The 15507-nt window shown below is 39.4% G+C and overlaps 1 protein-coding gene across 3 annotated transcripts in view; it reads right to left on the bottom strand.

The window, feature by feature from the left end:
• The window catches only part of BMPR2 (bone morphogenetic protein receptor type 2), a 191847-nt gene that overhangs the window by 121648 nt on the left and 54692 nt on the right, over positions 1–15507 (bottom strand). The window contains exons 1-2 of one of the 3 annotated variants that reach the window (XM_007090030.2): positions 13843–13946; positions 13146–13402 (exon numbers count right to left, since the gene is read on the bottom strand). The exons of 1 other annotated variant lie outside the window; for it this stretch is intronic. In XM_007090030.2, coding sequence (XP_007090092.2) covers positions 13146–13402; positions 13843–13862 — 277 coding nt within the window. In that variant the 5' untranslated portion in view covers positions 13863–13946. Of the gene's footprint in view, positions 1–13145; positions 13403–13842; positions 13947–15507 lie in introns of those variants that run through there. One more of the 3 variants, XM_042995084.1, reaches the window with a different exon arrangement.

The raw sequence follows: 15507 nt of genomic DNA, 5'->3' as shown, positions 1-15507 counted from the left end.
AAAGCATCAAAAAGAATAAAATTATTAGGAATAAATATAACAAAAAATGCATGATTTGTACACTGAAAAGTACAAGATAATGCTGAAAGATATTGAAGAAGCACTAAACAGAAAGACATCCCACGCTCATGGATTGGGAGGCTTAATATTGTTAAAATGGCAACACTCTCCAAATTGACCAGCATGTTCAGTGCAATCCTTATATAACACTAGCTGCCTTTCTTGCAGAATTGACAAGCTGCTTCTGAAATACATATGGAAATGAAAAGAACTCCGAATAGGCAAAACAATCTTGGAAAAAAACAAAGTTGGAGGACTTGCATTTCCTGATTTCAAAATTTACTACAAAGCAAAAATAATCAAGACAGTGTGGTAATGACATAAAAACAGATATATATCAATTATAGAGAACTGAGAGATCAGAAATAAACCCTCATATTAATGGCCAAATGATTGTTGACAACCATGTCAAAAACTCAACAGAGAAAACAGCCTTTCCAACAATGACTGAACTGGATATCCAGGCAACTGGACACTCAAAAAAAATAAAGCTGGATCCCTCACCTCACACCATATACAAGAATTAATTCAAAATGGATCACAGACTTTAAATATTAAGAAAAACTATAAAATTCTCAGAAAAAGAAAAAAAACATAAGCATACATCTTTGTGGCCTTGAATTAGGCAAGTTTCTTAAATATGACACCAAAAAATTATAATAAAAGCAAAAATAGGTAATTTGGACTTAATTAAAATTAAAAACTTTAATGCTTCAAAGTGCACCATGTAGAAAGTGAAAAGACAATTCAGAGAATGAGGGGGAAAACTGCACATTATAGATCTCATCAAAGGCTAGTATTCAAAATATAAAAAGATCTTGGGGCACCTGGGTGGCTCAGTCGGTCAGGCGTCTTAACTTCAGCTCAGGTCATGATCTCCCAGTCCGTGAGTTCAAGCCCCGCGTTGGGCTCTGTGCTATCAGTTCACAGCCTGGAGCCTGCTTCGGATTCTGTGTCTCCCTCTCTCTCTGCCCCTCCCCCACTCGCTCTCTCTCTCTAAAAATGTTTAAAAAATTAAAAACATATATATATAAAAAGATCTCTTACACTTCAGTCAATTATGACCCCACACTTCTACTCCCAAGTATATACCCAAGAGATATAAAAACATATACTCACACAAAAACCTGTACACAAATATTCATGACCACATTACTCATAATAGTGAAAAAGTATGAATAACCTACATGTCTATCAATTGATGAGTGGATAAATAAAATATGGTATATCCATAACAGAATATTAGGCAATAAAAACAAGTGAATCAATGATATTTGCTGCAACATGGATAAACCTTGAAAACATTATGCTAAACAAAAGAAGCCAGACAAAAAAGGTCACATACTTTATGATTCCATTTATATGAAATGTCTGGAATAGGCAAATTCTTTTTTTTTTTTTAAGTTTATTTATTTATTTTGAGAGAGAGAGCGAGAGAGCAAGAGCATATGTAGGGTGGGGGGGAGAGAGAATCCCAAGCAAGCTCCACACCGTCAGCACAGAGCCCTGTGCGGGATTCAAACTCACAAACCATGAGATCATGATCTGAGCCAACACAAAGAGTTGGACGCTTAACTGACTGACTGAGCCAGGTGCCCCCGGAACAGGGAAGTTCTTAAAGACAGAAAGTAGATTAGCAGTTGCCAGGAGCTGGAGGAAGGAATGAATGAAGGATTCCTGCTAATGGGTACAGGGCTTCTTTTGGGGGTGATAAAAACACTCTAAAATTGACTGTGGTGACAGTTGAACAACTCTGTGCTAAGAATTGCTAAATTCTTATTTGGGTAACTTATATGGCACGTAAATTATTTCTCATAAAGTTGTTACAGAAAAGAATATTACCTGCAAATGTGTTAAAATTTATTTGCAACAACTGAAAATAGACAAGGAAAAGATATAAAAAAATCATTTAAAATTCCTGAAAGTGGTAAATTTAAGGCTTTTGAGGGAAGCCCAAAAAGAGATTTTAATTTACTACAAAGAAGAATTTTCAGGGGTGCCTGGGTGGCTCAGTCAGTTGAGTGTCCAACTTTGGCTCAGGTCATGATCTCGCGGTCTGTGAGTTCGAGCCCTACGTCGGGCTCTGCATTGACAGCTCAGAGCCTGGAGTCTGCTTTGGATTTTGTGTCTCCCTCTCTCTCTGCCCCTCCCCTGCTCATGCTCTGTCTCTCTCTCTGTCAAAAATAAATAAACATTTAAAAAAAACCTTTTTTTTTTTTAAAAAGAATTTTCAATAACATGGGAAAGCATGGAAATAAGAAAAAGCAAAGTCTGAAGCACAATTCCTACTGCAAACAATATATTTTTGCAAAGATTTAGTAAAAAATTCTATAGCTCTGTGTCTTGCAAAACTGCCAAGTCTGACAAAGCCAACTCAGGCTGAGGTTATTTTCAGTACTGCTGGAGAAACAATTTGGGGGGGGGGCGGAGAAGTGTATTATTGTAGGGGGTGGCGGGAGATGAGACAAATCTTTTAATGTTCCTTGGCCACAGCAAGTTTTCTTAAACTCTAATTCATCCTTAAGGTCCAAAGAGCTTTGCTTTACATTTTTCCATGTTGTTTTTTCCCCTACACTGAACTTAGAAAAACTGCAAACACAGAAAACTATAAAAAGCAAAACACACCCACAGATCCAGGCTGTACAAAAAGAATACATCATTTTCTAGGAATAGGACCATAAATAAGTTAGAAATATGAACTATTACTTGAAAAGAACCAGAGAAGTCAAATTTTCTGTTAAAAAGCTGGAATTTGGGGCTCAGTTGGTTGAGCATCTGACACTTGATTTCAGCTCAGGTCATGATCCCAGGGTGGTGGGATTGAGCCCTGTGTTGGGCTCTGTGCTGAACATAGAGCCTACTTGGGATTCTCTCTCTCTCTCTGCCCCTTTTCCCCACTTGTACTCTAAATAGATAGATAGATAGATAGATAGATAGACAGACAGACAGACAGATAGATAAGATTCATCCTATATGTAACATCTCTAATAGATGATCTACTTAAATATTTCAGGAGCTTACTACAGTTGACCCTTGAACAAGATGGAGGTTAGAGGTGCAGTCAAAATTCCACGTGTAACTTTTGACCCTGAAAACTTAAGTAGCAGCCTCCTGCTCATTACCAATAACGTAAACATTTGATTAACACATATTTTGTATTATGTGTATTATATATTGTATCTCGCAATAAAGTAAGCTAGACCAAAAAAAATGTTTTTTAAGTTTGAGAGAGAGACATCGCACACATGCGTGCATGTGAAAGCACATACGAATGAGCAGGAGAGGGTCAAAAAGAGGAAGAGACAGAATCCTAAGCAGGCTCCACACTGTCAGTGCAGAGCCTAAAACCAGGCTTGAACTCATGAACCATGAGATCATGACCTGAGCTGAGATCAAGAGCCAGATGTTTGACTGAGCCACATAGGTGCCCTGACAAAAAAAAAAAAAAAAAAAAAAAAAAAAAAAAAAATTTATTAACGAAATCATAATAAGGAAGAGAAAGTACATTTACCATACTATACTGTATTTATTTTTAAAAATCCACATATAAGTAGACCCACATAGTTCAAACCCCTGTTGTACAAGGGTAAACTGTAATTCAAATCACAAGGTCAAGAAGCAAATAAGATCTCTTTATCAAAATAGTTTTTTCATGAAAATGGCCAATTTATTATCACTATTACCAATGATGTGTCATTATATAGTTAACTTAAAACAGCATAAGAAATGCTTTTGAGTCATCATCTAATACACACATACACACACATATATGTGAAACAAAAATTTCATGATAAAATTTTTTTACTGTGTGCAATATACTCTTATTTTCTATTCTTTTTTTTTTAATGCTAGTCACAGCCCACAAATCAAATCAGAAGTACAGAAGATAAAACTCTCCTGAATCACAATGGAAGTACAGCTTAGTATAAATTATGTTTTTGAATGAAAACACAGTAGTAAACATGGATTCTTATTCCTCTCAATTTATTGGCTGGGTTGTTTGCAACTGATTTTGCACTTCCCCTCTTTTGCCAGGTGGCTGTGTTTTGTATCAAATTAAAATTAACTCCTAACCCTGCATTCAATTTTTTTTTAATGTTTATTTATTTTGAGAGAGAGCAAGCAAGCGAGAGAGGGAGACAGAGAATCCCAAGCAGGCTCTGCCCTGTCAACACCGAGCCTGACCATGAGATCATGACCTGAGCCGAAATCAAAAGCCAGATGCTCAACTGACTGAGCCACTCAGGCACCACTCTACATTCATTTTTATACCAAAGAAATTGTTGGGACAGGTGAGGGTGTGGAAGGTGATCTTCCATTCCCGACACACGTACAATATGGGCACCTATACCCATACACAGAGGATAGATGGATGGATATTTATTTCCTAGAATTGATACTTCATTCAATTAATTTGTACGTATCTGTTGTCTATGATCATAGCTATAAACTTTGTGTAACCACTTCTGAAAATGTTCTTGGGAATGAATGCAACCAGTTATCAGTACGGGAAACACAATCACTTGTAAATAATTTCCCTTAAATTATACTCTTTCTCCATAGTTGCAACATGTTATCTCTTTCACTATGTTACTTTTCTTCAGAAAATAACAAACTTAAGCCTTTGCTAAAAATTCAATAATCTATCCTAATCAGAAAAAAAAATTAGCAGTGACAATTGAAAAGACCAAGACATTAATTTTGCCTGGGCCCTAGCATAGAAACACTTAGGATCAAGGCCATGGTCTCAATCCGGAGAATGTTACACCCAAAAGCATCTTTGCTCTTTCCTCCAAAAGTTGATTACTGTCCTCTGCTCTACCACAACCACTATAATTAGACACTGCTTCTTATGAACTGAGCCTTAGTCTTAATATCTGTCCCAGGGGTTCTAAATCTAAAGACTTTGAATTTTTTTTTTAAGTTTATTTATTTTGAGACAGAGAAAAAATGAGCAGGGAAGGGGCAGAGAGAGCAAGGGACAGAGAACCCCAAGCAGGCTCTATCTCATGAACTGTAAGATCATGACCTGAGCTGAAATCAAGAGTTGGACGCTTAACTGACTGAGCCATCCAAGTGCCCCTAACCTTAATTTTTACTTCTGGTTTTCCTATCTCTCTGGTCAGTTCTTAGCTATTTTGCAAGCCCCTTGGCCTCTATAGACTTCCTAAATATTGGTAATCTCCAGTGTTCTATTCTGAACTGTTTTCTATTCACTCTAAACTTCTCTGAACAATTCATTAGCTTCAACAGCCTCATTACCAGCTATTCACTAATGACTTACAAATCTCAAACTGAAATATTTTTCTTGAGCTCCCAATTAGTGTATCAAATAATGTTCCAGACATTTTAACTTAGTAATTCAAAACCATCTCACATGAAGAATTTCCCAAAATAAATTAATCATTTCTTTTCTCTCTCCAGTTTCTAATCTGTTCCTCCTCTTGCATGGGAAAAGTGAAGAAGGTTATAGGGGGCATAGAGGGAAGATGGTAACTAAGAGTACAGTGGGAAGGTTATGAGTGACTTAAAACATTCTCTTATCTTCCCTATGAAATACACATCTTCTTGAAATTATCACTCAATCCAGAGATGTTCATGTCACCTACTCCTCATGATTTGACTTCCATCAGGAACCACCTTCACTGTCAAATTGCCAATATCCAAAGAAAAATTACATTATTAATATCCCTAAAGAGCCTGGGTATCCAGTAAAGATGAAGTTTAGACATAGACCTTGCTTGCCTCCAATCTGGCAAACAACACTTTTGAACAACCTAGACAGTTGCTTGCTACCTTACCAGCTGGCAGATGACTTTATAACTTCAGCCTCAGTGGATCACGGAATAGGGTCAGGTCAAACTTCAAAGCGGCAACATACAATGAATCACTTTATCATTTTAGTTTAAGAAAATTTTATCTTCCGCTGTCTTTGGCATGTTTTTAATTAAGGTTAAAACTTACAAAGCAAATGCCAACAGTATTTGATGAAATCATTTTAAATATTTTAAGATTAGAATCTAAGAAAAAACAGATGTACACATCTGTTGCACATTAGATAACATCTTAATCAGGGATGACTTGAGATTTAAAATTAGAAAATCATGAAGTAAAGAGTGAACATAGACTGTAATTTCAGAAAGAATGAAAGAGGCCATGATTTATACTCAATTCATTATTATTTATGCTAACTACTATTTTCCAGCATCAACACTACTGGCATTTGGGGCCAGATAATCATTGTGGGGGCTGTCCTGTGCATTGTAGGATATTTGGCAGCATCCCTGACTTCTATCAAGTAAATCCTAGTAACACCCTCTAGTTAACAACCAAAAATGTCTCCAGACATTGCCAAATGTCCTGGGTAAAAAAATTGCCCCTGGTTAAGTACCACTGTGCTAAGGAAGGAAACATGATGATAGAGACTAATCTCAAATAACTAGTAAGAAATAATTCATTACCTATAGTTAGATAATGAATTATTTTTCTACTTATATGTGAATATGGGGAAACCACTGTGACCTGAAAATTAAAAGTATTTTAAACTATAAAATGAAAACAAAACCTAAAAGGATTTTCTGACTGCATGACCTCTTAAGAAGCCATCTCTTCCTGAAAAGAAGAGGAAAGAAACTAAGATTTGTGACTTAAAATCTATATTGTGTTGCATCAAGCTAGTTATTTTATAGAATTTATTATCTGTAATGACAAAAACTCTACCGTGATAAATATATATAACATTCACATGTAAATAGAATGTGTAAGAAAAAATATATAAGAAACTGGTAATAATGGTTGCCTTGAAATATGAAGACAAAGAATATGAGACATGCAGTAGACAAAAAGTCAATCACAATAGTCTGGAAACCCTGCTTAGGCATCTATCGGACTTAAATAACACATCATCAATCTCATTCTATAATTCAATTACCTTAGTTCATTCAACTCTTCAAAATCCATATATTCAAAATCCAAGAAATACAAAAATAGAAATAGTCCCTACTCTCAAGAAATGTATAATCTAGGGGCATCCAGCTAAGTTCAGTCAGTAGAGTGTGTGATTCTTTATCTCACGGTTGTGAGTTTGAGCCCCAAATTGGGTGTAGAGATTGTTTAAAAATAATATCTTAAAACAACAACAACAAAAGAAATGTATAATGTAGGGTGCCTGGCTGGCTCAGCTGGTAGAACATGTGACTCTTGATCTCAGGGTTATGTGTTCAAGCCCCACGTTGGGTGTGGAGGCTACTTCAAAAGAAAGAAAGAAGGGCACCTGGGTGGCTCAGTCAGTTAACTGTCCATCTCCTGATTTTGGCTCAGGTCATGATCTCATGGTTCTTGGGTTCGAGCCCCACATTGGGCTCTGTGTGGGGTACCACATGGAACCTGCTTAGAATTCTCTGTCTCCCTTTCTCTCTGCCCCTCCCCTGCTCATGCTCTATCTCTCTCAAAATAAGTAAATAAGCTTTAAAGTTTATTTTAAAAAGAAAAGAAATATATAATCTAATGGCAAAACAATCATGTAAACAGTGAATCATAAAAAAAATTTAACAGTTATTTTACCAAATACTAAATACTGCTATGGATTGATGCATACCCCCAAATTCACTGTATCCCTCCAAATTAAGTGTAACCTCCCAATGTGACTGTATTTGGAGATATGACTTGTAGGAGGTAATTTTTTTTTTAATGTTTATTTATGTATTTTGAGAGAGAAAGAGTGAGTGGGGGAGGGGCAGAGAGAGAGAGAGAGAGAGAGAGAGAGAGAGAGAGAATCTCAGGCAGGCTTCATGCTGTCCGTGCACAGCAGGGCTCAGAGCCACCCAGATCCTCCTAGGAGGTAATTAATTTAAATGAGGTCACAGAAAAAAATAATAAATGAGGTGGGTCATAGGGTCCTGATCCAATAGCAATGGTGGTCTCATAAGAAGAGGAAGAGAGAGATTTCTCTTTCTCTCCACATGTACATATCAAGGAAAACCCATGGGGGCACACAATGAGAAGGTAAGGTAGCTGTCTAAAAGTCAGGAAGACAGCCCATACTAGAACTCAACCATCCTGGTACAAGGTTTTGGACTTCTATCTTCCAGAACTAAGAGAAAATAAATTTCTGTTGTTAAAACCACCAGGTCTATGGCACTTTGTTATGGAATCCCAGGCAGATTAACACAAATATGTACTAAGCCAGACACTATACTAAGACTAGAATAAAAAAGATACTCATTCTAGGGGCACCTGGATGGCTCAGTTGGCTGAGCATCCGACTCTTGATTTTGGCTCATGTCACGATCTCAGGTTGTGGGATTAAGCTCCACATCAGGCTCCACGCTCTGTGTTCCTGCTTAAGATTCTCTCTGTCTCTCTCTCTGCCACTTTCCCCTGCTCACACACTGTCACTCAAAAAGAGAAGAGAAGAGAAGAGAAGAGAAGAGAAGAGAAGAGAAGAGAAGAGAAGAAAAAGAAAAAGGAAAAGAAAAAAAAGAAAAAGAAAAAGAAAAAGAAAAAGAAAAAGAAAAAAGATATTCATTATAAAATCAAGAAAAAAAAATCTACCCATGGGGCACCTGACTAGCTCAGTCAGTAGAGCATGCAACTCTTGAGCTTGGGATCATGAGTTCGAGCCCCACACTGAAGGTAGAGTTCTAAATAAAAAAGAGAGAGAGAGAGAATTCTACCTTTCAAGGACTCCACTGCTTAACAGGTGAGAAAAACAAAATACAATGTGGTAAATGCTCTACTAGAAGCAAAATAAGAGGACTTAGAAAAGCCAAATACAGGGGTGCCTGGGTAGCTCAGTTGGTTAAGTGTCCAACTTTGGCTCAGGTCATGATCTCAATGGCTCGTGGGTTCAAGCCCCATATTGGGCTCTGTGCTGACAGCTCAGAGCCTGGAGTCTGCTTCAGATTCTGTGTGTGTGTGTGTGTGTGTGTGTGTGTGTGTGTGTGTGTGTGTGTCTCTCTGCCCCTCACCCACTCACGCTCTCTCTCTCACTCAAAAATAAATAAACATTAAAAAAAAAAAAAGAAAAAGAAAGAAAGAAAAGCCTAACACTGATTCATCTCTCTAGAGAATGTCAAGGAATATTTTTAAATATTCTCATCATAGACCTGTAGCTTGAGCTGAATTGTGATAGATAAGTAAGGATTTACAAGGGAGGCCAGGAGAGAAGGAAATTCCAAGCAACGGAAAAATACCAAAAGCAAAAAGCTTAGAAAGAACATGTTAAGTTCCAGTAACCATCAACAGTTCTGTGTTGCTGGAATGCAGACTGGGAGAGTAGTAGGAAATGATGCTGAAAATGTAAGCAGGAACTAGATGATGGATGTGCCATGATAAGGCGTCTGAACTTCATTTTGTGAGCCACAGGGAACCACTGAAGAATTTTAAGCAGGAGAACAAAATGAAGATTTGTATTTTAGAGAAGTACTCTGGCAGAGTATGAAAAAGAGATTGGGGGGGGGGGCGGAGAGGAGAGAGGAAGAGGCATTATACCAGTGAGAAAGCTAATGCAGTAAGCCAGAGAGAAAAATTATAAAGGCAGGAACAGAGAGAAATAAGAAGGGAAGAGATTAAAGAAATATTTGTGAGGCCAAATGGAACTACTAGCACAGACTCTGAAGTAACACACGAATAATTAACAGTTAACTTTGCACAAGTTACTTAGCCTCTTTGAACTTTGTTCCCTTACCTATATAATGGGAGTAAGAAAAATCACTCAAGGCTTATTGTAAGCGTTAAGAAACTAATTTCTGTATGCTATAGTTGTTTCTAGATAATGTTAATTTCCTTAGAAATGATAGGATTACCTTGGTATCTAGTTGGATGCTCTGGTGGAAATAGGCATGGAAGTTAGAAGAATAATCAAGAACCAAAGATCACCCTGTATTTGTGGCCTGGGCAAGAGGGTAAATACTGGTGTCAATAAGTTAGCCAGAAAATAAAGGAAGAAAAATTTTGAGAGGAAAGTGCCATGACAGAAGTAAATAAGATGCTATGGGCACATGCAAAAACTTCTAGCTAGAGGCATGAGGAAAGATGGAGAATTTATAATGCACCCAAAAACGCCAAGTAAGATGTTGAGAGATACAAAGGCATTCAAGAACAATATGAACAGAACCAAACGAATAGGAACTATGAATTATTAAGTTCTGATGACTACAGAGACTGAATGTGTGTGTGTGTGTGTGTGTGTGTGTGTGTGTGTGTGTGTGTGTGTGTGTATTAGGGAAGGAGTAACAGGAAAATGCAAACTTAATAATGTAGAATGTTACAGTGTGTCCTATAAACTTTGGTCTGTAGATAGGAAGCTGCTACAGTTCTTGGAGCCTGTAAAAAATGACACAGCAACTGCACCTGGGGAAGATTCAATTGCTCAAAATGTGGAAGAAGTGTAGTATGAATAGATAGGGAGTGGGTGAAACAATAAAAAGCGTTTCCTTTTTTTTTTTATTAAATTTATTTATTTTAAGAGAGAGAGAGAAGGAGAGAGCATGTGGGGAAGGGCAGAGAAGTGGGGGAGAGAGAGAGAGAGAGAGAGAGAGAGAGAGAGAGAATCCCAAGAAGGCTCTATGCTGTCAGCACAGAGCCTGATGTGGGGCTCGAACTCACAAACCATGCAATCAGACCTAAGCCAAAATCAAGAGTCTGACACTTAAAGAAATCAGCCACTCAAGCACCCCGATAAAAAGCGTTTCTCATAAAACACAATGGAGGCATAATAAAAATTTTAATTAGAAAAATGCTGTAAGAATGGAAATAAAGATGCAAGTGAAGTGAAGAAATCAAAGTACCTCAGAGAAATAATATAGGAATGAAAAGGTTTTGTTTTGTTGTGTTTGGGGGGGGGGGAGAGAAAGAGCACATGTACACACAGGGGAGAGGCAGAAGGGGGGGGAGAGGGAGAGGGAGAGGGAGAGAGAGAGGGAGAGAGGGAGAGAGGGAGAGAGGGAGGGAGAGAGGGAGAAGGAGGAAGAGAAAGAGGGAGGGAGAGGGAGAGAGAGAGGGAGAGAGGGAGAGAGGGAGAGAGGGAGAGAGGGAGAGAGGGAGAGAGGGAGAGAGGGAGGGAGAGAGGGAGAAGGAGGAAGAGAAAGAGGGAGAGAGAGGGAGAGGGAGAATCCAAAGCAGGCTCCAAGCTCAGTGCAGAGCCTGATGTGGGGCTCCATCTCATGACCCTGGGATCATGACCTGAGCAAAATCAAGAATCAGATGCTCAACCGACTGAACTACCCAGGTGCCTGAGGAATGAAAAAGTTTTAAGGCTCTTGTTATAGGCCTCTTTTTTTTTTTTTTTTTTTTTTTTTTACTTAGTAACTTTATTTTGGCCTGCAAAAGTATTGCATGCTCACCACAAAATTCTATTGCAGAAATATATAACATCCAGTTAATCACCAAATACAATGAATTTTACCTCCAAAGTATCTCTAGACTTCATCTACATAACAGATACTAATCTCTACTAAATGCACGATCCTAGTTTGGGCTGTTATCATTTCTTGCCTGAACAAACATTGATAGCCTCTTTACTGATTTCTCTACATCCTCTCATAATCCAGTCTCTATGCAGTAACCAGAATAATTTTACTTTTTAAAAGTAATATACACACAAAATAATTTAAAGGTACACCAGGAATATATTTAAAAGTCTCCCCCCTTCATCCTAGTCCTAAAGCCATTTACTTCCTCTCTGTTATCAATCAAAATAAACTAGATTATATACTGTAATAATCACAAAATCTCAATGATTTTAAACAACAAAAGTTTAAAAAACAAAAAAAAAACAAAGGTTTATTTCTTATCTTGTTCGATATCCTACTGGTCAACAGGCAAGCTCTGCTCATCCTGATGACTCAGAACTTAAGAGATGTGTTAATTCCAGCCACGGTATTTAATTGTTAATGTCAGACCTTCCAGAATTTTTTTTTATCCTCCTTCTGGCATTTCCTTGATTAATGATGCATCTGTTCAGATGTTTATTAACCATCCAGGTTGCCTATTTTGTGAATTGCCTATTCAAATAACTTCCCACTTTCCCTTTAACTTGTTACTTTTTTTAAAGGTGTTTTTCATATTTTAGATAATACTTAATTGGTTATATTTGTTACAAATTACTTTCTCAATCTGTAGCTCCTTTTTCACTGCAGTATCTCCTGTTGCACAGAATTTTAAAATTTAATGCAATTAAATTTTCTTTCATTCTTTGATTTTTTTGTAACTTTTAAAAGAAATCTTTTCCTAAGCCAAGGTTATAACATATGTTTTCTTTAAGTTTTACACAGATTTTCTTCCCCCTCATATAAATACAGATGTCACTTTTGGATCATTTCTAATGACCTTCCTCAGTATCAGATGGTTTTTTTTTTTTTCATATGTTTTGGAATCTGAGTTTGCAGGCTCAGAGTTTCTGTTTGCTCTCTCCAATTCCCACTCACTAACTCCTCTCCAGCATATTTTCAAGTGTTTCCCTTAGTACATAACTAGTTCCTATAATGGCATTTTGACATTCAAACTCTGCAAAGATTCATGGGGTATTGCAGATACTGTCACGGATTCAGTGACCCTGGCTAAGTTCCTGGTATACGGATGAGTGTCTTCATGCTCATATTCCTTAGGTCCACAATTTATTAAAAAATTCTTAAGCCCAATAAGCAATAAGCTGGGCTTTTTTGGGGGGGGTGTCAGGGGGGAGGGGGGACTGTTTTCGCTTCCTTTCAAGGAGAAAGTTTCAAGCTGGGACCTTGGTTCTGATCTTCCTACATGATCATTTTTGGACCCAGTAACCCTACAGGAACCTAGTTTGTGCTCATCATTCCTAACTTCTAGCCCCATAATTTGGTTATGCACAATACTTTGCTTTACTATGCCAAGAAGACGTTAAACTTGTTTTTGATCTTAGATGTTATCTCTTAATATTACTCCTGTTAATGCTGTTTTTGGAATAGGCATCACATATCAAATCACAAAGAAACACTTTCACTAACAGTCCCTGAGTCATCATCTGGTCCTCATGAGAAGGAAAGCTGGTAAAAAGCAGATAAAAAGGGCCAGCCAGATGTCCAAGGCCGGATACTTCCCTTGTATGCTTTTACCTTCTGCAATCTTGCTTGCCTCTTGTATCAGCCTGCAGCCAGGAACCAGAAGCTTGACTGTACTAGTCCCACCCAACCGGGAAGCACATATGTATAAAAGACCAGTAAAACTGAGCCAGATGCTCAGCCTTTGGAGGTAACTTTGCTGGGCCAGAACTGGTGAAAAATAGTCTTTTCTGATTCCCCGAGTGCATGTTGCTTGTCCCTTCCTGAGTGCCAAGTATTTGCTGTAACATTTTGGTGCACTGGTCGGGAAGCTGTGGAGCACCGGCATTTCAGGCACCACGACAGGAAGGAAGGCCTGCCACCAGTGGTTTCACTGAACCCTGACCCTCACTGGCCGGTAATAAACAGCTGTTGCCTCATTCTAATGGACCCTAGGGGGAATCAGAAAATTCTGCCAGAATAGGACTTCAGATCTGGTGAGTGTATCCGGGGTCCCAGGACCAAGTTCAGGTCCTCCCTAGAGGCAGAAGGGGAGCTTGATCACCTCCCAGGTGACATATTTGCAGAATAGGACAGGGAAGTCCTGGGTGGAAGTCTGCAATCTGTCTGCATGTGTGTTTGAGTGCCTGTACTTCACGGTTAGGCTATGGAGCCTGAGTGCATCCTACCCTGAGATTCTGTAACGATCTCCTATGGCTCAAGCAGAATCAGGTCCACAGAGGCTTGATCCAAGTCATAGGTTTATACTGACCTGCCAGTGCTAAGAGGCATCTAAGTCCCCGCAAGGGGAGCAGCTAGACAGATGAAGTGGCCTCTTCCCTCGCGTTTGTCCTGTGACACCATACATTGGAAGGGATCCATCTAGGATACCAGGATGGGGGGGGGGGGTGTTGGAGGTTAAATTCCTCAAACCAACTGTTTTGGAGGATATGAGTAAGAATTTTAAAAAGGAATTTGCAGGTGATTATGGGGTCAAATTGACCCCAAGGAAATTACATACCCTCTGTGAATTAGAATGGCTTATGTTCAGTGTAGGCTGGCTGCTGAGGGCACCCTAGATGTCCCCACAGTCCGAGCTGTTTATAAAATAGTGGAGACCCCAGCCACCCGGATCAATTCCCATACATGGATCAGTGGCTGGAAATAGTCCAAGTCAAGCCTCCTTGGGTCCAGTTCTGCCTTAACAGTAAGGGACAATGTAGGGTTTTAGTGGCATGAGCCAAGAAGAAGACCTTGAGCAGATAAAACCACCCCCCATCCTCCAAGAAAATTCAGAAATCCTTCCATTTCCTCCACCATATGCCCCCAGTACCCCATCAATCAAGGGAGGGGAACTTTGCCTTCCTGATAGTCCACTCTGACGGTCTTGCTTCAGCCAGCAGCTAGTCGGCCCCAACCAGGGACACCTGAACTGGTAGGTCCACGGCTCAAGACCCCCAACAGCGATGAAGATGCCACTGTGGGAGATGATTAGGGGTCGCCAGAGAATAGGCCCTGATGGGACCCTACAGGAGGTGGGATCAGTTTTCTACTAGCAACTGCTCTCCAATACTGACCTCCTAGGCTAGAAGCACCACATGCCGCTCTACTCTTGAGAAGCTGCAGGCGATGACAGATCTCCTAGAATTCAGAATCCAGACTCACCGCCCTGCCTGGGTCGACTGTAAGCAGCTCTTGCTTACTCTTTTCAACACAGAAGAGTGTTGACGAATTGTCACCAAAGACAGAAAATGGCTCCAGACTCAGGTACCAAATGGACAACCAGACGTTGAGGCTTGGGCACGGCTCCTCCTGAAGAGGAGCCCCACTGGAACCCTAACACAGAAGCAGGAAGGGTCAGATTATAAAGACACTGACTTGCCTTCCTCCACGGGGTAAAAGCAGGGGCCTAAAAGCCCAACATGGCAAAGGTATCTAAGGTCCTACAAAATCCAGAAGAGAGTCCCGCTGACTTCTATGAAAAATTATGTAAAGCCTTCAGAGTTCATACTCCATTCTACCCAGAGACCCCAGAAAACCAGTGCATGGTCAATGCTGCCTTCATGGGACAGGCCCAAGGTGACATTAGGCAGAAGCTCCAAAAATTGGAAGGATTCCCTGGAAAGAATGCCACTGAACTACTGGAAATCGCCAACAAGATTTTTGTAAATCAGGATCGAGCTGCCAGAAAGGAGGCAAACCAAAGAATGAAACAAAAGGCAGCTCTCTTGGCTGTGGTTTTGGGCGACCACACCCTCCAGAAAGGCCTCCATGGAAACCACGAGGGATTCAAAACAAAAAAGAAGGGCACCACTGGGATGGGATCAATGCGCCTATTGCTAAGAATTTGGACACTGGAAAAATGAATACCCCAACAACCAAAAAGGAAAACCAAAAACCTCTGCTCCAACCAGCTACTACCAACCAGAACCACCTG

The sequence above is a fragment of the Panthera tigris genome, chromosome C1, assembly GCF_018350195.1.
Source record: "Panthera tigris isolate Pti1 chromosome C1, P.tigris_Pti1_mat1.1, whole genome shotgun sequence".
NCBI classification, from domain to species: Eukaryota; Metazoa; Chordata; class Mammalia; order Carnivora; family Felidae; genus Panthera; species Panthera tigris.
The sequence above is the reverse complement of the archived record's forward strand: the minus strand, read 5'-3'. Positions and strand labels throughout refer to the sequence as shown.